The 21162-nt window shown below is 52.7% G+C and overlaps 1 protein-coding gene across 1 annotated transcript in view; it reads left to right on the top strand.

Moving 5' to 3' along the window:
• Positions 1-21162, top strand: part of ALK (ALK receptor tyrosine kinase) — a 680979-nt gene that overhangs the window by 640246 nt on the left and 19571 nt on the right. The window contains exons 14-24 of the mRNA XM_038561183.1: positions 2426-2557; positions 3276-3420; positions 5926-6108; positions 7346-7444; positions 7960-8112; positions 9150-9254; positions 10409-10595; positions 11246-11336; positions 11469-11533; positions 13132-13261; positions 19740-19837. Coding sequence (XP_038417111.1) covers positions 2426-2557; positions 3276-3420; positions 5926-6108; positions 7346-7444; positions 7960-8112; positions 9150-9254; positions 10409-10595; positions 11246-11336; positions 11469-11533; positions 13132-13261; positions 19740-19837 — 1388 coding nt within the window. The remainder of the gene's footprint in view (positions 1-2425; positions 2558-3275; positions 3421-5925; positions 6109-7345; positions 7445-7959; positions 8113-9149; positions 9255-10408; positions 10596-11245; positions 11337-11468; positions 11534-13131; positions 13262-19739; positions 19838-21162) is intronic.

Here is a 21162-nt window from a genome sequence, read left to right as displayed (position 1 = left end):
AGAGTGGAGATAGAAGTTTGGGAGACGTCAACATAAAATTGAGCTGGAATAAGATTGACTAGGGAGCAGTACTGATTAAGAGGAAGATGAAGGGCTGAGCCCCAGGGACCCCCAACATCTAGAGGTCAGGGAAAAGAAGAGCAGAGGAGGCTGAGGGGAAGGAGCCATGGAGGTCAGAGGAGATTCCAGAGGATGTGGCCTCTTGAAAGTCAGGTGAAGAAAGTCTTACCATGGACACATGATCAGGTCTGCCAAATGCTGCTGCTGGGTCCAGCAAGAGGCAGACTGAGAATCCATCCTTCTTCGCCTCTCCCACCCAATTTAGAGGAGCTGCTCAGGGGCAGCGGGGAATGGGTGTGAGCCTGGGCTCTATTTAGAGGAAAGACCATTCCCCAGCCTGACTGCTTCCTTCTTCCCACTCCTGCAATCTTCAGCCATCTGCAGATTCTGTTCACAGGAAGAGGGCATCCCCCAAGGTGGAGACCCCACTGCTGTTGGACAGAGAGGAGGAAGAGAGCAGGGTCTGAAGGGATAGACCTTCTTGGTACCACTGGCTCAGACTGGACAGCTGCTCGATTTACACAGGAGGAGGCAGGTCCAGGGAAGTGAGGTGCCTCACCCAACGTGGCTCAGCAAATCTCCAGCACACCCAGTCAAGAAGCCAGATTGGACCCTGCCCAGTGGGCAAACCGTATTTGGGTTCCCTGCCCCTGGGCTCAGCCCTCCGGACATGCCTCCAGCCTCTCATGCCCACCCCAGGCAGCAGTTAGCAGGGTTTCTCCCACTGCTCCTCCCCAGCACCACCCCCCAACCTGGACAGCACTGCACACACACAAGAGAAATGTCAGCTCTCTACAATAGCAATTCAGAACCTTCCACCCACACTAAATCCACTCTAAAAAATATCAAATGATTTCCATCATTAAATCCAAAATGCCATAAAACAAATTGCATCTTGGCTATTTATCTGGAAATTTCTCTAGTACTCATTGCCGGCACCCCTGAGTGCTTTAGCATAAGGAGTGGCTCAAGATGAATTGCCATGTCCACTGGCTGGTTACACAGCAGCATTCAATGGAAATGTGATGTTTTATCGGCCTTTTTTCTAATAAGTGAAAGCAAAGCCATTTTCCTCTGAAGTCGGGTGGATGTTTGGAGCGTTCTTAGCTGTTGTGCCTGACAAGCCGACCTGCTCTTCCTGAAGGACTGCCCTCTTTATTTCAGGGATCCCCTGTATCATGGGGATTTTCTGCACACCCCCAGGGATTCCTAGATGCCTGGGCCCACACCAGGACCATGTGTGGGCCCAGAAGTGAATCTAAGTAAAACAACAGCAGCTGTTTATGCAGTCCTTAACACATGAGACGCTATCCTAGACACCTCTCTGTACCATCCTGAGTAGGTACAGCCTGTGGTGTCTGTATTCCCATTCCACACTTGGAAGTCAGAGAGGGTGAGCACCTCCTCTTCAGTTGCCCAGGGGTGTCTGCAGATTCTTGGGGTCACATCCTGTTCTCTGTGATGGACACAGAAAGCTCCATTTAGGGCTGCGTCGGGGGATTTCTGGAGGCAAAGGTATGGGACCCCAGATGGGAGAGAAGAGATGTTTAAAATGGAGAAATGATTTTCCCCTAGATGGGCTGGGAATAAAGCTGAGCCTGGCCTCCCACTGCTGTGCTTTCTTCCATTGATCCTTCAAAACAGCCACTTCTCAAAAAACCTTCAGTGGCTCACCACTGCCTAGAGATTTAAGTCTGATTGTATTCAAGGCTTCTGGCCATTATCTGACCGTCCAGTTGAATTCCCCTACCCATTCACATTTACACTCCCTCCAGCCTTACCTCACCATCTAAGGCCTTTGTCATCCCCTCTTCAGAGTCCAGAGGATCCTAACAGGTCCTCCTGGACTGTCTCTCTGTCCTAAAGTGGACTTTTCTAAACCAAAGAGACTCCTTCTGCTTTTCCCCACATTCCCCTCTCATCTACTTCTCTCTGGGTTCATGCTACTCTCTTCCCCTGGAATGCTCTAACTCTCCCCCATTCTCTATTTTTTAAATCTCCCTATGCTTCAAAGCCCAACTAAACACCACCTCCTACAGGCAGTCCTCCTTGATCACCAATCAGCACAAAGTTGCTCGGTGTCCCCCAACTTCCCATGCATTTTCTATCTAAGCTATCCTATGGTCCTTCTCTAATACTCTCTAGTGACAGTTGTATATATATATATATATATATGTATGTATAATCTGTGTGTGTGCTTGTGTGTGCATATATACATATATATATGTATTTATTTTTGTCTCTTCAACTCAACTGTAAGCTATTGGAGAGATGGTCAGAGCCTATCATGAAGCATAGAAGGTCTGTGTGCCGGGAAGGAGAGAAACTTGAGCTTACAAACCTGAGGTGCTTTTTGTTTCTACAGACAAACCGATTAATCCAGAAAGTCTGCATTGGAGAGAACAACGTGATAGAAGAAGAAATCCGCGTGAACAGAAGTGTGCATGAGTGGGCAGGAGGGGGCGGAGGAGGAGGTGGAGCCACCTACGTATTTAAGGTAAGTGTGCCAGCTGTGCCAGCACGCCATGGGCAGTGACTTCCGTGAGTCATGGATCCATCATGTGGGACCCTGAGAATGGAATGCCTCAGGTGTCCTTAGCCCCATCTGAAGATGAGCAAAGTGAGGCCCAGAGGAATGTAGGGGTCCCTGCCTGTCGGAGAAAAGGCAGGTTCTTCTCTTGCTGACATACCAGCCCGTTGTCCCCACACAGGCCTTGCCGTTGCTACCTCAGAGTTCCAAAGGGTCCCACGGTGCCTCCCCTGTGCCGAGCTGGGCTTTTCTGACGGGAGCAAAAGCAGGCAAAGGCTTCTTTCTGGGTCCTCCCACTGTGACAGGGATGCTGGGAGCTTAACCTTGAAGCTGTAGAGGTCAGAGCCAGAGACCCGGAGAGTGGGGAGGTAAGAGGGAGCAGAGAGACGCTTCTAAGCACCAGCACCCAGTCCTCTGAGGCTAGTGTCAGAAGCTTCAGGTAAGATCCGTCCCACCTCCTGGTGGATGTTTCGATCTCCCGGTGCTTTTGCTCCTCTGACTGAACCCCGAGGGACACGGGAGCTGGGGTAGGAGAGGGCGGATGGTCGCAGCCTCCAGACCACAGGGATGTCCCCCGCAGCCCAGCAAATACTCAGACACTTTAAGCACCGAAGTGGCTCAGGGTCCCCAGAGTGGGGGTCCGGCTCACCTTCTCAGTCTCCCATCTCCCCATCTCCCCGGGCAGATGAAGGACGGCGTGCCAGTGCCCCTGATCATTGCAGCCGGCGGGGGCGGCAGGGCCTACGGCGCCAAGACAGACACGTTCCACCCAGAGAGACTGGAGAATAACTCCTCGGTCCTGGGGCTGAACGGCAACTCCGGAGCGGCAGGTAAGGCGCCGAGGCCGCGCTCCCCAGGACAGGCCCGGGGATGGCCTGAGCTCCCTCGGCCGCGCCCTCACACGCCTGCGTCTCGGGTGCTGGTACCTGAGAAGCCGGCAGCTCTGGATACCGGTACCCACATCAAGGGAGGAAGGCCAGGCCGCAGCCTGGGGACCTGGAGGCATCTTTGCTGACATGGGGTTCGAACTGCAGAGGTCACTGAGCAAGGAAGGGAGCCAGGCGGCCGTATTGGGACCGGCAGCCCAGCTGCCCTGGGCTTCCTCCAATGCAGCTGGACTCGAGCAGGTGGAAGGAGTGTGGGCAGAGTCAAGGTCCTGTGGTCGGTGCCTCCAGGCGCTGGGCTACCAGCTGGCACATCTCCCCGGGGAAGCTCTTCCAGGAATCTCCCCAGCTTGGCAATCCGTGCTCGCGAGGGCGAGCCAGCCGCACAGAAGTCAGAGACCAACCCTGAAGGGGTGTGAATTCTGACTCCTCCGAAGCCAGCCACGTCTGAAGAGAAAATGCAGTTCGTTTTTGGATTTTCTTTTCTCCACAATCTGACCAAGGATCTTTGGAGGCGTTTAAGATTCAAGGTCAATCAAACAAATGCTCAAATTTCCCCTTCAAGTGAGAGACGGCTAGAAGAGGAGGAAGGGTAGACACGGAGGGTGCGGCCCTGGAGAGGGTGATCCAGTGCTCTTCCTGGCACCCCTCCCGCCGGGGCAGCAGGGAATAACCCCCGGAGCCCCTCCACATCTGCTTTTCAGAATTGCCCTGTGGGGCTTTCCAAGTGATTATTCCCATTCTACAGAAGAGTCAGCGAGCTCAGAGAGTTGGTGGATGGTTTTCTCAGAGCAGCCGCACTGTTTCATACTCATTTTTAAAAAACATCATTGCGGTTGCTTTGTTTTTCTCTTTACGTGGATTGTTTTCTTTCGCATACATTTGCTTAGAAGCTGTTAAGACGGAGTAGGGGGTCAGAAACCCCTCAGCCCGGACCCGTGCAGGGCACAGGGGAGAGAGGGCTGGGTCATCCTGATTTATTTACCATGCTCATGGCCCACTGTAGGTGCCAAATGTTGCTGAGGGGCCTTCCCTTTGCCACGAGACACCAACAGCCCTGAAAGGCCCACATGCTGCCCTCCAGCAGGCAGAAGGAAGGCCAGCTGCTTGAAACCCCAGCCAGGTGCCACAGCCCTGCAGCTTCCAAAGCTGATTTGCCTGGGGGTTTCCATTCTGTTCTGATCGTCCCTCTTCTAGACTGAGCTTGTTCCTGACCTTGGCCTCCTTTCCTACAACCCAGCTCCTCCTCTCTAGCACAATAGTGATCTCCATGCTCAGCTTCCCCCACCTAGACATCCCTCTGCTGCCCGCTCAGGGTCCAGAAGAATCTCTGCCACCCATTCTTCCAGATGCCCCTTCCAGGCTAGCTAACCCTCGGGGTTCTGCAGACCCACGCGCTGCTGTTTCTCCAGGTCCTCACCACCTACCAAGTGCAGGAACAGAAAGTACTGTGCAGCTTTTGGAGTAGACTGCCTGTTGCATGTCATATGAAGCAACATAGGGGGAGACAGAAGGAGTCCTGGAATCTCAAGGGGCCAGCAGGAGAGGTTGATTGTGGTTAGCCTGTGGCCTTAAGATAAAGCTGCATTGAACCTCAGCTCTGTAAATAGCATTTCCTCTGCAAGAGCTCAAAGCAGCCCCAGGCACTGGGAAGCACAGCTCCAGTGGCTGTCATCACAAGGGTCCTGCCCACCCCTTCCCCAGCCCCTTCTCCACCCCCATCTTCCCTGCCCCCCTTGGAGCAGCAACTTAGAAGCAGCCAAGCAAGAAGAAGCTTCAGAGTGTGAAGCCCTCTGCACACGTGTTGTACCTCCTATGCCCAGACATCCCTACATGTCGTGTGGTTTGGGAAGCATTTTGCATGCATAGTCTCCTTTGATTCCAACATCGACCCAATAAGGCAAGTCTTACTATCCCCAAGTTACAGATAAGGAGACTGAGGCTCGGAATGGGGAAGTCCTTGCCCAGGGTCTCAGAGCTAGTAAAAATGAAGCCCATTAGGTTGTCCGACCTAGTCCAGGATTCCTGCAAAGGAACTCCACTGCAGTGAGCCCAGCAGGATTTTGATAGTTGGCTGTCCAAGGACTGGCAGGTCCCCGTTCTTGTTGGGATGCAAAGCATCAATGAAACAAAGTCCCAGCACTTCAGGAGTTGGGGGCATGGAAAGAAGGCAGAGGAATGAGTTTAGTTGTCAAGCTGCTTGCCCCCCCCACAACTCCTCCACCCCTAACCAAGCATTCTCCCCAGCTTGTGATCCAAAGACTTAGTGGGTCTGAAGCATGGTCCCAACTGGATGCACACGGCTGTGGCCAAAGCAGATCTCACCAGGGCAAAGGGCACGCTCCTGTTTTTCCAGCTGTGGATTCCAAAGCCCCCAGGCCCTACTTGGCCCTGGTGACCGAATCTAGCCAGAATCCTCTCACTCGGGGTTTTCTCCGTCTCTTCCTACAGGTGGTGGAGGTGGCTGGAATGATAATACTTCCTTGCTCTGGTCTGGAAAATCTTTGCTGGAGGGTGCCACCGGAGGACATTCCTGCCCCCAGGCCATGAAGAAGTGGGGGTGGGAGACAAGAGGGGGTTTCGGAGGGGGTGGCGGGGGGTGCTCCTCAGGTGGAGGAGGCGGAGGATATATAGGTAAAGATGATTCGTGTTCAAGGTGTCACTCCCTCCCTTCTTAGTCCTAGGCATTCCCCGTCCTGTCCCTGCCCCTCGCCTGCCCTCCCCTGGCCCACCCCAAGTGTGGACTGTGATGTCACCGTGCACGCCTTCCTCTCAGCCCCATAGGACCAGCCAGAGGCAGGGTGTTGGCTCTCGAGCCAGCATCCTGCCTCAAGGCTTCCATAGCAACAGCCTCAAGATCTCGTGTGTTCTCGATGCCCACCTGTCCCAAAGCCAATGATAAAGGGCTTTGATTACCTAGACTATTCTCTGAGCCAGCCCTGAAGTCGCACTGGCACGAGAACCTTGGAGGCCACACTCCCCGGGCCTGTGCCTCCCTCTGGATGGCTGGCCTAAGTCTTTGCCAAGCCAGCTCCCTCCCTGAGGGCCTGGTTGGTGGCCTCCAGCCTCACAGGCTCCCTCTCCCTTCCCTACCCCAGCCCACCAGCTTCCAGAACTTTGCCCTCTCCATGCTGATGGGCAGCCCCAGCCCACCCCGCCAGCCAGCAGCCCGCCACTGGCCCAGCCCTCCTCCGAGCTTCAGAGCAGAGCACAAGAGCCTTCTGAAGCCGAGAGGCTGGGAGGCTGGGAGGCTGGGAAGCTGGGGGGCTGGGCGGCTCCATCATCCCCACAGATTAGGACATGACGCATGCACGCACCGTGATGTTCTGTCTGTGTTTTGCTTTACGCTGTGTGTCAGATGCTTGTGTTAACCAGACGCTCTTCTCTTCCAAACTCTGGGTGGGCGGGAGGAGCCTGAGGGGGGAGCCCAAAGATACCCAGTCCAGCCGAAAGGAGGGACGGGAGCCTGAAGGCACAGAGGCCCATCCCCCCATGTCCCACCCTGACCCCATGGGACTGGAGAGCAACTCCTCAATGCTAGTGGCCTGGCCAGTTCTGAAAGAGGTACCGAGTGGCTAGTCCAGCCTGAGGACACCAGACCCCTTCTGATTCTTGTTCACCTGACCTGCTTCCCAGCAGCCCCAGTGCAGTGCTGGGGACTCCCCGGTGGGAGCTAGCCTGGACCTGGAGGGAACCCGATGCCAAACCCCAAGTGCCACCCCTGTGCCCCAGGGCTCCCTTCCCTCCCCAACCACCCCCCCACCAGGCCCTTCACCACCCTGAGGCCCCTGCATGCCCCGCTGGTGTGCAAATGTGTCAAGACTTGGGCCCCCTGCCTCTCTGGGTTAAACCCTTCTCTGGTTTGGTACAGGCGGCAACGCGGCCTCAAACAATGACCCCGAGATGGACGGGGAGGACGGGGTTTCCTTCATCAGTCCGCTGGGCATCCTGTACACCCCAGCTTTAAAAGGTATCCCCTCTGCCAGGCGGCAGGAGTGACCTCCTCAGGCCAGTTCTCCCACCCAGATAGAACGTCAGGGCCACGGACGCGAGTCCAAGACCCAAAGGCATGATTACGGGTCCCTCACAGGCAAGTCTTCCCAGGGCTCATCTCGGCAAGTTTTCTGGGAGTCAGGATGTGTGGTCTGAGATGGATGTGAAGACGGAAGACTGACTTTGAGGCAGGCTGGTTCTAGAAAACGCTGCCGCAGAAGTCCCCTTACCGGCGCCAGCCGGCCCGAGGGTCACGCACTTGGACCCTTCCATCTGCCCACAAAAATGAGCCACATGTCCTCTGTCTGAGCTCCTTCAGATGCATCAGGGATGTCCCTCCACACATTGGTGCTTCAGTGGCAGTGGGACGTAGGGACAGGAGCCAGAGAACCCACACTGACCAGCTGGCGATAGAGCACAGAGGCCGGAAATGGGGTACGGGGTGGTCTTCTCCGCCTCAACCCAGAGCTGATCCTCCCTTCTTGTCACCAGTGATGGAGGGCCACGGGGAAGTGAATATTAAGCATTATCTAAACTGCAGCCACTGTGAGGGAGACGAGTGCCACATGGACCCAGAAAGCCACAAGGTCATCTGCTTCTGTGATCACGGGACAGTGCTGGCTGAGGATGGCGTCTCCTGCATCGGTAGGAGGGACGTGAGGGCGGTGACAGGGAAGGGGCCCAGAGTGTGAACCCGCAGGGGCTGCGGCTAGTTTCACCATCTGGGACGCCCCAGATGCAGTTTTGTCAGCGCTCTGACCCGTCTGACTGCCCCAACACGGGTGCTCTGAGGACTGGGCAGACTGTCCTGTGTGTGAAAGGCAGGTAGGGGCTCATGAAGGACCCCTCACTTGTCTCATCCCACCCCTAACTCAGGGCATCAACCCTCACATCCCCACCAAGGGGCCATCCTGCCTGCACTGGAACACCCCCAGTGCCAGGGACCTCGCACTCCCAAGGCACGCTGATCCGTCAAGAGTGCCAGAGTTGCATCCTGTGCCTTTCCATTTCCACCCTGAGGTTTGCTACTTGCAGAACCTCTCAGGCGCTGCAGGGGTTGGAAGACAGAGCTGTGTCCTCCTCCTGCAAGTCTCCAGATGAAAAAAACCCATTTGCTTCCATCAGTTCACACAGGACAGTTTTATGTCTCTTCCCTATCTGTGTCCCACGTCTGTGAGTATTCTGGTGACCAGTGTCCATGCGAGATGTCTTGTCCAGGACCAGACAGGGGATCCCAGTGCAACCAGACCCCCCCACCCCCGTCAGTCTGGGCCCAGTGCTCTGGGGGCCCCAGGCAGTAACTCAGCCTCCAAGTGTTCCTGATGGGTCCCCTCTGTGCCAGGGTCGTACAGAGTCTGTACTGGTCACCTCAGGCCTCTGAATCTCTTCCATAACCACCACTGGTCCCCCTGTCATCCTGCCATTGTGCAGTTAATGTTTGGGATCAATGTCCAGAATTTGACATTTATCCCTGTCACATGTTTCCTCCACCCAGAAGCTATTAAAATTTGTTAACCAGAATCAGCCCATTTCCTGCCCCTGGCCCTCTGCAAAAGAAGGCCTTCAGGGTCTGGAAGGAGCAGGTGGTGCTTGTCCTGGAGAGGGAGGGTATTTCTGCCTTGGAGCTAGCACCGAGGATGACCAGCATGGTCACCGGTGCTCCATGGGGACCTTTCTTGCAGTATCCCCCACCCCAGAGCCCCACCTGCCACTCTCACTGGTCCTGTCCGTCGTGACCTCAGCCCTCGTGGCCGCCCTGGTCCTGGCTTTCTCCGGCATCATGATTGGTGAGTGTGCCAGAGCCCTGGGGCTTCCAGGGGCGGGGCGGGAGGGGTGTGGAAGGGGCCAAGGAAGGCAGATCTGGTGAGACAGAGCAACATTCAGCCTTTGCCATGGAGGCAGAGGTGTCACTGTGGGTGGGGGGTGATTAGGGCCGCCCAGGCCAGCCTGAAACAGAAGCCCCCTGCCCCAGCCCCCAGCACCACTTCTGTTTCCTAGCTGAACTGCCGCTTCCACTCCTTGACCTCCCCCTAGAGCCTTCTAGAGGCACTCTGCTGAGGAGGACACAGTAGCCAAAGCTTACCCCCAACCCCAGAGTTCACTTCCAGCTGCCGCCAGACATAGTGCAAAGGGCTTCAGGGGACATAGGGTTTGGCTCACTCCCCAGAGAACACCTCCAGCCTCACCCATCCCCACATCAAGCAGGCAATGCAAAGTTGGCTTCTCAGTATTTCTGTTAGGCCTGTGAGCCAAGGTGAGCGGAGAGGTCTCGGCGCTGTCCAGCCAGGCTCTCACTGCGGGAGGTGCCCAGGGCAGGTGGGCAGGGACATGAAGGAAGGCAGAGGGGAAGGCTCAGTACCGGCAGCGCTTTCAGACCAGCCCCTTTAGGGCAGTTGGGGGCTGGTAAGGGGTGCGTAAGTCCCATATGATGCCATCTTTCAAAGGGACAGGATGATGAAAGCTAACGCTTGTTGCACACCACATGCCAGGTGATTTACACATTTTAGTTCACTGAATCCTCACTTGACGCTCTGAGCATGCTTGGTCCATTTGAGAGAGGAGGGGCCTGAATACACAGCCGTCGACTCACTTGCCCTGGCCCATAACTGGGGGCACTGGGCTTTCAAAACACAATCCACGCTGTGCATCACAGTTTCATCCTGTGTCCCAACGGACTTGGCCCCACGGAATATTCTCACAGATATATAGTAACAGCAGCAATGATGGTCACTTGCACCGGTAGAGTTTTTCAAAGCCATTTTACGTTGGTGAATTCATTTCATTATTTGTTAGAATCACTAAGTGTGATGGAAATGTTCAGATCCCAGAGGAGGAGATGGAGATCCAGGAAGGCTTCCTGGAGGAGGTAGCCCATGCTGGGCTTCAAGGGCCAGGCTGCCTGGCCCAGGCCACGTTGTAGCTAACCTTCATCTGCCTGTAGTGTACCGCCGGAAACACCAGGAGCTGCAGGCCATGCAGATGGAGCTCCAGAGCCCCGAGTATAAGCTGAGCAAGCTCCGTACCTCGACCATCATGACTGACTACAACCCCAACTACTGCTTTGCTGGCAAGACCTCGTCCATCAGTGACCTGAAGGAGGTGCCTCGGAAAAACATCACCCTCATCCGGTGAGTGCCCCCCTGCCACTGTACTCCGGGGTGGTGCGGGTGTGGGAGGAGTTCAGGCTGGATGGTCATCCCCACACCATGGATTTTTCCAGCCGCAGGAGGCCAGCACAACCACCCCTCAGGGCAGTTCCAGCCCTCCCAGGTTTAATGCTTAGGGCCATTTGGAGAGGTATTTAACTGTTTAACACCCCATATATTCACGGGGTTTGCACAATGAATGGAGAGCAAGACAGGGAACCAGAACATTCCTTGAAGTCCCCTGAAGCGCCCCCTCTCAAGTCTTCTCGGCCCCTCATTCTCCAGGTGGAGCAAAGTGTCCTCCTCTGAGCTTCCAGGGCACCCCATGCCTTCCTCCATCATTTACTGAGCACACTCTACAGGAATGTCTGCCAAGGATCTGTCCCTCCCCAAGAAGTGGGAGCCTCTCCCCGGGCAGGGCCCTGTCCTCTTCACCCCTATGACCCTGACGGATATCAAAAACCTAGTTCGTCTTCATTGAACAATAAGGCAGGGGAGGCCTGGCACTGTATGGCAAAGCCAGGTGGAGGGTGTTACTCCTCAGTTTGCAGGAAACCCCCTGCCTCTTGTGTGCCTTTCTCCTGGCCCCCACCCCGCCCCCTCTGCCTGACCTTGCCTTTTCCTTTGCACAGGGGACTGGGCCACGGTGCGTTTGGGGAGGTGTATGAGGGTCAGGTGTCTGGAGTGCCCAGCGACCCGAGCCCCCTGCAAGTGGCCGTAAAGGTAAGAGGCGGCTCCATCATGGCCCTGATCTTGGCCGGCAGTCTCTATGGCCTCAGCTCTTGGACCACACACCCTCTTACCCCTGCGGCTCACAGCCTCCTCCTCCTTTCCACCCTCCCCTTCTGTACCCAGACGCTGCCTGAGGTGTGTTCTGAACAGGACGAACTGGATTTCCTCATGGAAGCCCTGATAATCAGGTAAATAAAGCCACAGAGAGACGCCCCCTGTTAGATGTTTCTGTCTCCAGAGGAAATGGTGTTGTCCTCCAGCGTCCCCTTCCTCCCCACCAGGAGGGTCCCTAAGATTTTAACACATCTTACCAGAGTGAAATAGCCCCAGGTGGTCGTCTGAGAAGAAAAATCTCTGTGGCCTAATAACCAGAGGGATATCCCTCTGCCTTCCACTAGCACCCCTGTGTCACCCAGTGGGATGTTCCCCAACCCCCCCCCCTTTTCTGAATAGAGCATGCTAATTGTTGCCAGTGGAAGACACACTTACGCCCCAGGTAACTTTTCGACAAAGCCCCTCCCCAGTTCCAGCTCTTAGATCTTGTGTAAAGACCCGCGGGCCTAACTGATGAATTCTTGAACACTACCTCTGAAACTAATGATGTGCTGTATATTGGCTGATTGAATTTAAGTAAAATAATTTAATTTAAAAAACAAAAAAAGAAGTGTGCCCCTAGATGTGATGGAGACCACCGCATCCTGTTCCCCACCAGCTGGCTTACACCCTTCAACGTGTGACTCTGGCGTCCCCTAACTAGGAATCTCAGTGCCCAGGGCTTGGGAGGGCATGTGCTCCGGCCGCAGACCACCTTAAGGAGGACACAGGTGCTTGACCTTGAGATCTCGCCACACTCATAGCCTCCTGTTATGCTGGAGAGCCTCAAACATCCAGACACATGCGAGTGGCCTCGGGTCCCTCCCCCCCACCCCTGCGTGGAAGTGGACAGTATGTGAGGTGCCTGTGTTGTCCACAGAAGGATGCACAGCAGGGTCAGGGCCTTGCTTTAAGGGTAACCTATTGTCTGATTACACATGTAATACATGATTATTGAACAACACTTGGGAAGTGTAAGATGATATGGAAGGAGACCCAAATCACCCAGTCTCACTCTTGCTGATAACCCGCCACTACTCTATTTCAGCATAGAGCCATGTAGACCTTCGGCTCTGCGTGTGTGTGTCCAGACGGAGTTCACCCGCCCCCCTGCCCCACACGTCCTAACAGGATCACATTAGCAAGAAAACCCAAATCGTAGGGCCTCTCGGCCAGACTTACTCCGTCCCCATGAGCACCCATGGGGGAGGCACGCACAGGCCTCTTCCTCACTCTCTTTCACACACGGTCTCCTGGCAGGGTTCACTCGGTCCCCAGAGGAAGCAGTTCCTTCAGCTCCTCTGCCTGACGCGTCCTCGAAGAACTCACACATGAATCCTAGCAAGCAGTCCACGCACCACTGTCCCCACTGTCCCAGACCCTGGCCGCTCTCTCGTCCCGCCCGCCCTCTGACCCCACCTCCTTACTAAGTACCTGTGCAGCAGCCTCCTGCCTCCAACCAAACACTCTCATGCAGACTGGACTCCTGCCCGGCCTGCCCTCTGGTTCTCGCACCTGCTCAGGAGTGAGATCCCCCCCGGCCTAGGCTGGGCATGGGACCCGGCTACCCACATGACGGAAGGCATTTACATAATGCAGCTGCTGAAAACATAACTTTGCATCCTGCTCTTCCTCTTTAAGATTTTCCCAGACTCAGCTCAGTTAAATTTGGTTACTCCCCTCTGCTCTGCAGCAAATTCAACCACCAGAACATCGTGCGCTGTATCGGGGTGAGTCTGCAAGCCCTGCCTCGATTTATCCTCCTGGAGCTCATGGCAGGAGGAGACCTCAAGTCCTTCCTCCGGGAGACCCGCCCTCGCCCGGTGAGTGAGAACCAGTCTTGCCCTAGTGGTTGGAGCCAGGGAATGGAGCAGAGGGCGGGAGGGGCAAGAGTGGGCAGCCTGAGAAGCAACCTACTCAGTGGGACCGAGGGAGTCAGCCCTGGGGCTTGTATCTGGGGGAATGGCCAGGAGAGATTGCACAGAAGGTAGACGAGGGCTGAGCCCACCCTGGGGAGCTTGAGCAGGGCTTGTGCAATGGGGCCTCCAGCCTGAATCCCTTTTTGTGACCTGCTGATTCCGAGAATTAGGGACAAGCACAGAGGAGGACTTTCATGCCAGCCATGCCATTAATTCAACTGACTTGGGGACAGGACATTCTACATCTACTCATTCTGGACCCCACTAACCTCATTTCTTAAGTGGGGACATCCTGACCTTGTACCTTTACTGTCAAAATAAAATACTATAATATTTATGAAGGTTCTGCATGTGTGTCATGATTAAGGGGCTGGAGCTTGGGGGAGTGAAGAAACCTGGGCGGACCCAGGAATGCCACCCACCCCCATCCACCAACCCTAGTTAGACAACCATGTGGCTTAGGACTGTGAAGCCCGTAACCACAGGATCGGCACTGTGAAATCCAAGGGCTGGACTAGAATCTTTCTAAGGTGGTTCTAAGTTATAAGACATAGCACATGGGGCATGCCCAGAGTCCAGCTGCCCACTCCTGTCACTGCCGGGGTCTTCAGGAGGCTCTGGGCACCAGGAACTGGAGCAGAGAAGAACCCTGAGCTAGGACCCAGAAGTTTCCTCAAGTAGCTGTGGACCATGAAGAGCATGAGGAAGACTTGCACCCTCCCCACCCCCAGGAAAGCAGAAGACGACGACAGCAGCCTTGCTACAGAAAGCCCAGAACTGAACACTGTGCTCTCTGGGACTCAGACGGGAGGTGGATACCGTGAAAGATCACGCCTGCTCTAATCCCCATGGTCGGTCAGACTGAACTTAGAATACCTTAGCCCTGGGAGCCTCCCTACGATGCCTACAAGCTCCTGGGTGACCTGTCTCAGCACCTAAGAAGAATCCAGTCTAACTTCCTGAAAAGACGAGTGTGTGCACACCTGAGCGCCCCTGGCAGGGGGATGGGGGGAAGGGGGAGAAGGACCAACCCCATCCCATAATTACCCTCATCCACATTATCTTCGTCTTCCTCCTAATTGCCACATTTCTGAAAGTCACCCTGTGAAGTAGACGGCGTAGATCTCACCTTAATTGTACAGATAAGAACACTGTGGCTCAGAGAGGTTATGTGACTTCCTGAGGCCAAACAGGAAGCGGCAGAGCTGAGACTGGAACTCAGAACTTGGGATTCCTGATTTCGGGGCTCTCTCCAACCTACCATGCTGTTTATCCCAATGTGCTCTTTGGGGAGCCATGCAGTGCCAAGACGAGGTTGGGTCACTGAAAACCAATACCACCAGCCGTGCAGACATCTCTGCAGGGTACGGACACCAGGTTTTCCCACCACCACTCAGCAAGGCAGAGCCTTCAGCTCTTGTGCTCTGAGATTCTCGGCAGTGCTTGTAGCAGAGGTCAAATGGGGACACATAGCATCACATTTTGGGAAGAGGCCTAGCTCTGGGTTTCCCACTGGACATTCTTAAGGCTTGAGAAGGAAGTACTGTGCATGCCAAGGACAGATTTCCTCATAAAGGGGAAATCCCCATACCTGGCCAGCCCAAGGGCATTGTGGGTGGGGATCTTCCCTCTCTTTTGGAGGCAAAAACATCTTTTGATGATAAAGAGGATCTGTATATTGTCCCAAAGAATGGAGTACCAGCAAAGAAAAACAGGTCGTTCATACCTCAACCACCTTCTACCCCTGTGTCACCCTAAAGAGACTCAGAACGAGGAGCCTGATCTAATTCCAAGTTGTGACCTCGAACTGCAGGCACTGCCCAGGGGATGCCCACAGCCAGAAGATGATCGACTCTCCTTGGAAGAGCCGCTTCTGAGGGTCAGGATCCCACTCACCAAATCCACTCTTCTAACCCTTGACCCCACTCTTCTTCTGTGTGGCTCTCCTTGCCCGCCACACACCCCAAATCCTGGTAGCACCCCAATCATCCTGCTCCTCACCTTCATGCACACCCACCCATCCCAGGCGAGCTGGTCCTTCTGGGGATGCCTGCCCACAAGAGGTGATTTTAAGTGCTGGATGATAGCTCTCCAGAGCGAGCCCGTGCCCATGTGTTTGTGGCAGCAGCTACCCTGGGCATTTGGGAGACTTGCTAGGCATGATGCATTCTCAGAACCACAAAATCCAGGTTAGCTGTGTGAGGATCAGGTTGACTGTGAGAAAGGAACATGCATTGTGGTGGACAGAGGGGGCTACACCAGTAACCCTTCACAGAATGAAGGAGGGAGGGACTGGCTGGTGGGCATCGCAGCTGGAGAAATACACACACCAAAAGATGGTGGGTAGAGTTGTGACACTCTCTGGATTCAAAGGCCTGAGTTCCAGCTGGCTCACTTGTTTGAAGCCCCCAAGACTCTCGGGGCTTACCCGATGACCTGCTGTGTGCAGGTGCTTAGCTAGGCATTCGGAATCAGACAAGGTCTATGGTCTTCTCCTCCTGCCATCCCTGAGGTCCAGCAGTTCCATAGATGATCAGGATCGAAGGACCTCAGAGATGGTCCGCCTAAGAGGCTCTGGCTTCAGATGACATATGCACGGACATGAAGTGACAAAACAGATGTATAGATGCAGAGGGACAGAATGATCCTGGCGAATCATGTCTGTCATGGAAGCAAAATTCATGCGTACAAATGAAAACCTCATTTGGTCCCAGGACCCCAAGTTCTCAAGGAGGGAAGACCCTTTTTAATGTCAAAATAGTTTTACAGACCCAGTTTTTATTCAACAAATATTTATCGAGGGTTTGAGATATGCCAGATATAAATCCAAGGGCTGTCTTTTGGTATCCATTGATTCAATCAATAATGACAGAAGCCATCGAAGGGTCAGTAGTCTCTCAATTACAGGTGGCCGTCATTAACCACAACAGTGTCTGTACCTATTTGGAACATGGCAATGCCTGTGGGCAGCAGCTCTGGGGAAGATGCTCAGTACACAGGAGGCTCCTGGACCCGGAGGTCACAGTGTACAGGTCAGAGCCTCTGCTTTGGGTTCATGCCCGAGGGCAAATCGGTGGCTCCAAGGTTGCCAGACCAGTGTTGGCTCCGACATGCATGAAGGGGCATTTGGTGCCCATGAAAAGTCGACCATGTCAGGAGCCTGGAAAGACGAGGCTCCAGCAGCAGTGACTTCTCATCACTTATGACAATGACCTTGTGTTCCCTGTCTGCATCTGCTTCTTCCATTCTCCTTTCTCTCTCGCCCTTATCTGCATCGACTTAAAATATATTCCTATTCTGGGGGTGCCTGGATGGCTCAGTTGATTAAGAATCTGACTCTGGATTTCAGCTCAGGTCATGATCTCAGGATCATGAGATCCAGCCCCACATCAGGCTCCACGCTCAAGGGGGAGTCTGCTTAAGGTTCTTTCCCTCTACCTGTCCCCCTGCTCGCTCTCTCTCTCTCTTTCTAAAATAGATAAGTAAAATCTTTAACATATATCCCTATTCTGTTTTTCACTGGTGAAACAGTTCACTCCATCTCCTTGTGATTCTTTACCTAAGGAAAGAAAAGATATCAATATTACTCTGCATATTATTAGGACATATGTTACTCCCTGGGAAGAGCCTCTCAGAAACTGAGACCAAAGATATGATTCTCCTTCACTGGGCCTGTTTTCTTCAATTGTAAAAGTAGGATTTTGGTCCAAACAGTGTCCCTGAAGGGAATAACAGTGCCCCGAGGTGCTACACACTCAACATTCATGCTTAAAAGAATCGTGTGATCAAACACTTTTCAGAGGCATGCAGACGGCTCTCTTACTGATTTGCAATGGACATCAGAGCATAGCAAAGACTGATAATTCCTGTGTTCAAGAAACCGATTTGGCCCAGAAATTCTCGTTCCTGTTTGATCAAATTCCATCCCACAAATCTGCTTTGGGACAGGATATTTATGTCCATGACCATGGCTGCCCAAAGGATGTCTGGTTACCAAAAAAATTGCCATACTCAGGGGCAAATAAGTGGGGGAAAAAATACATATTCCAACTCCTTCTTTGCCCAGGATTGATACAAATGCCATTGGACACACTAGCTATGCTCTGCATTGTTAGTTTAACTATCAGTTTTGACACAACATCTAAACCTTCCCCAATTCTCCCCCAGACACACACACACACACACACACACACACACACACACACAGCTTGCCAACACTCCACTTCTGTGCAAACTGATTAGTGGAGCAGTTAATTTGCTCTAAGCAGCCAAAGACAGGGAGCTCAGATAAACGCAGCCCGTGGGTTAGTTCTTGGGAAGATTTAGTCCCTACAGCATGCCAGGCATTTAAGACATCAATGGTCCTTGCACCCTGAGTGATGGGCGCTAAGACACAAAGAGACTCAGGGGCAGCTGTGACCGGTCCTCTTTTATAAAACATTTTCCTGGACAGAAAGAAGATATTCCTAATACTATAGCAAAATGGATTAATATTTCCCTTGGAAATATATTATCTTTTTTCCTCCCAGGAAATGGGTAGTATCTCTCTCACAGTGCCCGGTGATTCTGACCCTAACAAGGCCCCTAGAGAAGCCAAACACAGGACCCTTTTCCCAAGACTACCATGGCCTCCAGGCGGTAGCCCCACCATAACCGCAGGTCCCTTCATGAAGGATTCACTATGTGCCTTGTAACAATCTAGGGAGGGTGAGAGTGTCATGCCCCTTTCTCAGGCAAGGACACTGGCTTGGGGAGAGGCAAAGCAATTAGTCCCAGGTCACAGTCAGTAGAGGATGAGCAGAGATGAAGCCCATGTCAGCTTAACTGGCCACTGAATTATATCGCTCATGGCATTTGTGTGTTGTATTCTGATTCAGTTGGGTACTCTGCACCGTATCCGTATATACTCCATCCCTTCTAGGACACATTGTCCTGAGCAGCCCAGTTTTAACTCCTAGAATCTTGCCTCTGCCCAATCCAGATCCCAGCTCTGGGCAGTTTTGGCTCTGGAGTGAGTCACTTAGCTTCTCTGAGCCCTCAGCCTTCTCCTCTTTAATATAGACATACCCTTTCTTCCTTACGTCCACACAGGATGTTGCACCAAAGGAGGTCATGCGCGTGGACTTGCTCTATTGCATATAAGGCACTGCCTGATGTTCCATGGGCAGAGGGTATTCCCTTCCCTAAATTGTCCTCCTCAGAATTGAAGCATGCCCCAGAGAAGCACTACTCCTGTCTGCCTCCCCTAGACCCATACTATTGCTCCAAGGAGTCCTGAGGTGGCCTTGACCTGTGGCAGAGAAAGCTCCCAGGCAGCCTCTGGTAAATCATAGTTCAACTATAATCAACTATGCTTGGCTCTCAGTTCTCACTGAACCACTGCAGTGTGCCGAGCATCGTGCTCTATACCGTAGAAGTGGACGCTGAAATCCCTGCCTGGAGACCTCACAGTTTCCATAGGAATATGGTCAAAGAAACTCAACAGCAGTGGATGTGACACTGCATGATAACATGCTGCTACAGACTTCAGGGATTTAGGAATTAAGAGAGACGCCAAGATGGGATGTCGCCTTCAGAAAACACTTCCAGGAGCTTAGCAAGGCTGCCGAGGAAGCTGAGGCAAGTACACCCCATGGGCGGGGTGATGCCTCCTTTTACACAACAGACTTCACATGGGGACACTCAGGTGGCTCAGATGGTTAAGTGTCTGCCTTCAGCTCAGGTCATGATCCCAGGGTCCTGGGATCAAGTCCCACATCAGGCTCCTTGCTCACTGGGGAGCCTGCTACTGCCTCTACCTGCTGCTCCCCCTGCTTGTGCTCTCTCTCTCTCTTTGAAAAATAAATAAATTTTTAAGAAGATTTTTCTTTTCAAGAAAAAAGTTTGAGATAGCTCTTCACCTGCCCAGCATTTCCTGAAATTTGTTCTTTTTCATCCCACTTTAGGTCTGGGTCTTCTTGAAGACTATTTCTTTAAATAATTTTAAACACTTTAAAAGCATTTTCTCCCTTGATTTCTTCGCAGGTTTTTTTATAATTTGGGGAGGTTTGAATGTCAAGATTAAGGTGGAAAAATGTGCAAAATAATGAAAAGGGGACAGGAGCCAACCTGTCCTGGCCCACCCTGGGCTGCTCTAGTTTGAGGCTCTCAGCCCTGGCTGTACGTTGCACTGACCCAGGGGGGTGCTGTGACCCCTGCAAACACTAGGCCCACCCAGAGAGGCGGGTTCATTGGTCTGGATCAAGGCCCGGGCATCTGTGTTTAAAGCCGCTGAGTGATTTCTGATGTGCGGCCAGAGCTGAGACCTCAGCTTGAAGCCTGTGTTTCAGATCTTCTCTCCCCATGAGCGTCTTGTCAGTGGATCGCTTATGTCTCCCCACAGAACCAGCCTTCCTCCCTGGCCATGCTGGACCTTCTGCATGTGGCTCAGGACATCGCCTGTGGCTGTCAGTATTTGGAGGAAAATCACTTCATCCACCGGTGAGTCTACGTGACCCTGCTCTTCCCTCTACCTTCTGCACGCTCCCCTGCATGTCTCAAGAGCCCAGATCCCCACCACCCCCTTCAGAGTAGAATGGTAGGTCTCTCTCCAGACTTGTTGGGATGACTCGGCTTCACTTGTCCTTAAGATAATTACTTACTCTGTCGGGGCTTCATTTACCCCATATGTAAAATGGGTATCATAAAATATCCATCCCAGTGCTGGAGATCTAGATGAGCTGCCCTTGACCACTTCGCCTCGGGGATTCTTGCCTCCATCACGTTAACATTTTTCCCATCTAGAGAACCAAACTCTTTAAGGGAAGTTAGAGGAGTTCATATTTTCACATATTTGACTTTGGGTAACTCAAAGGCAAGGACCCTGTTTTATTCATCTTCATACCCTGGTATATTGTGAGGCACAATTAATGTCTGTTGGATACATTAAACTTTTTTCTAAAATGTTCTGAAATGAAGCAGAATGATTATTTTCTTTGCTTCCATACTTCATTTCTTCTACTCTGTAGGATCCTTATGTTTAAATAGGTATTTGATTGGGACATCAAACCCACATGTAATGCTACAGACATGATAGATTATACATATTTCTTTCCATGTGCATGTTGATGACTTTCTCAGCTGACACCTTGATTCTGAAATCTGAAAAGTCAAATAGACTGTTAGGCTCTTTGCAAAGCTCCTCCTAATGATATGCTTCACAGTTAGTAAATACCAGCCTGGTGAATGAACAATCACTTCTTAACCCATGTCTTCAAAGAGTGTAAGACATGTTCATAATAATTAGAATATGTAACTACAAAGCAGGAAATGAGAGAAGTTGTATGAGTTCAGAAATGGAAAAGCATGTAAGCAGAGAGCAAGCTATGCTTTCTGCTCTAATAAAAATGGAGAAATTAAAGACCAAGAAATGCACTCACCTAGGCTCCTAAAGTCCTTCCTCAAACAAGGCAAAAAACACTCCTACCAGCATGTCCTTTCACTGTGACTCCATCACTTTGGTTTTCTGATCTTCCTCTTGATCCTGACTCTGCCCAACTTGTAGGTCTTGTGCTTAATAGAAATAAAAGGAGCTGAGACCAATCCTTCAGGTTCCCCTCCAAAGCTATGCCCTTGCTTCAAAGCCCCAGGTAGCCTTGTCCTTGTTCATGACCTTTTCGTTGTGCCCAAAACTTTCCATAAATCTCAGCTCTGGCCTTTATTGGTGCTCAGACGGGACAAGGTTGTGCAATTCTTGGAATTCATCCTTGGCTAGAGCCATCTTTCCACCTGTTGTCTGTGTCCTCTACTGGAGAGCAAGCTGTGCG

This window comes from Canis lupus, chromosome 17 (genome assembly GCF_011100685.1).
Source record: "Canis lupus familiaris isolate Mischka breed German Shepherd chromosome 17, alternate assembly UU_Cfam_GSD_1.0, whole genome shotgun sequence".
NCBI lineage: Eukaryota > Metazoa > Chordata > Mammalia > Carnivora > Canidae > Canis > Canis lupus.
Note: the sequence above shows the minus strand (reverse complement) of the source record. Positions and strands in the feature narration are given on the sequence as shown.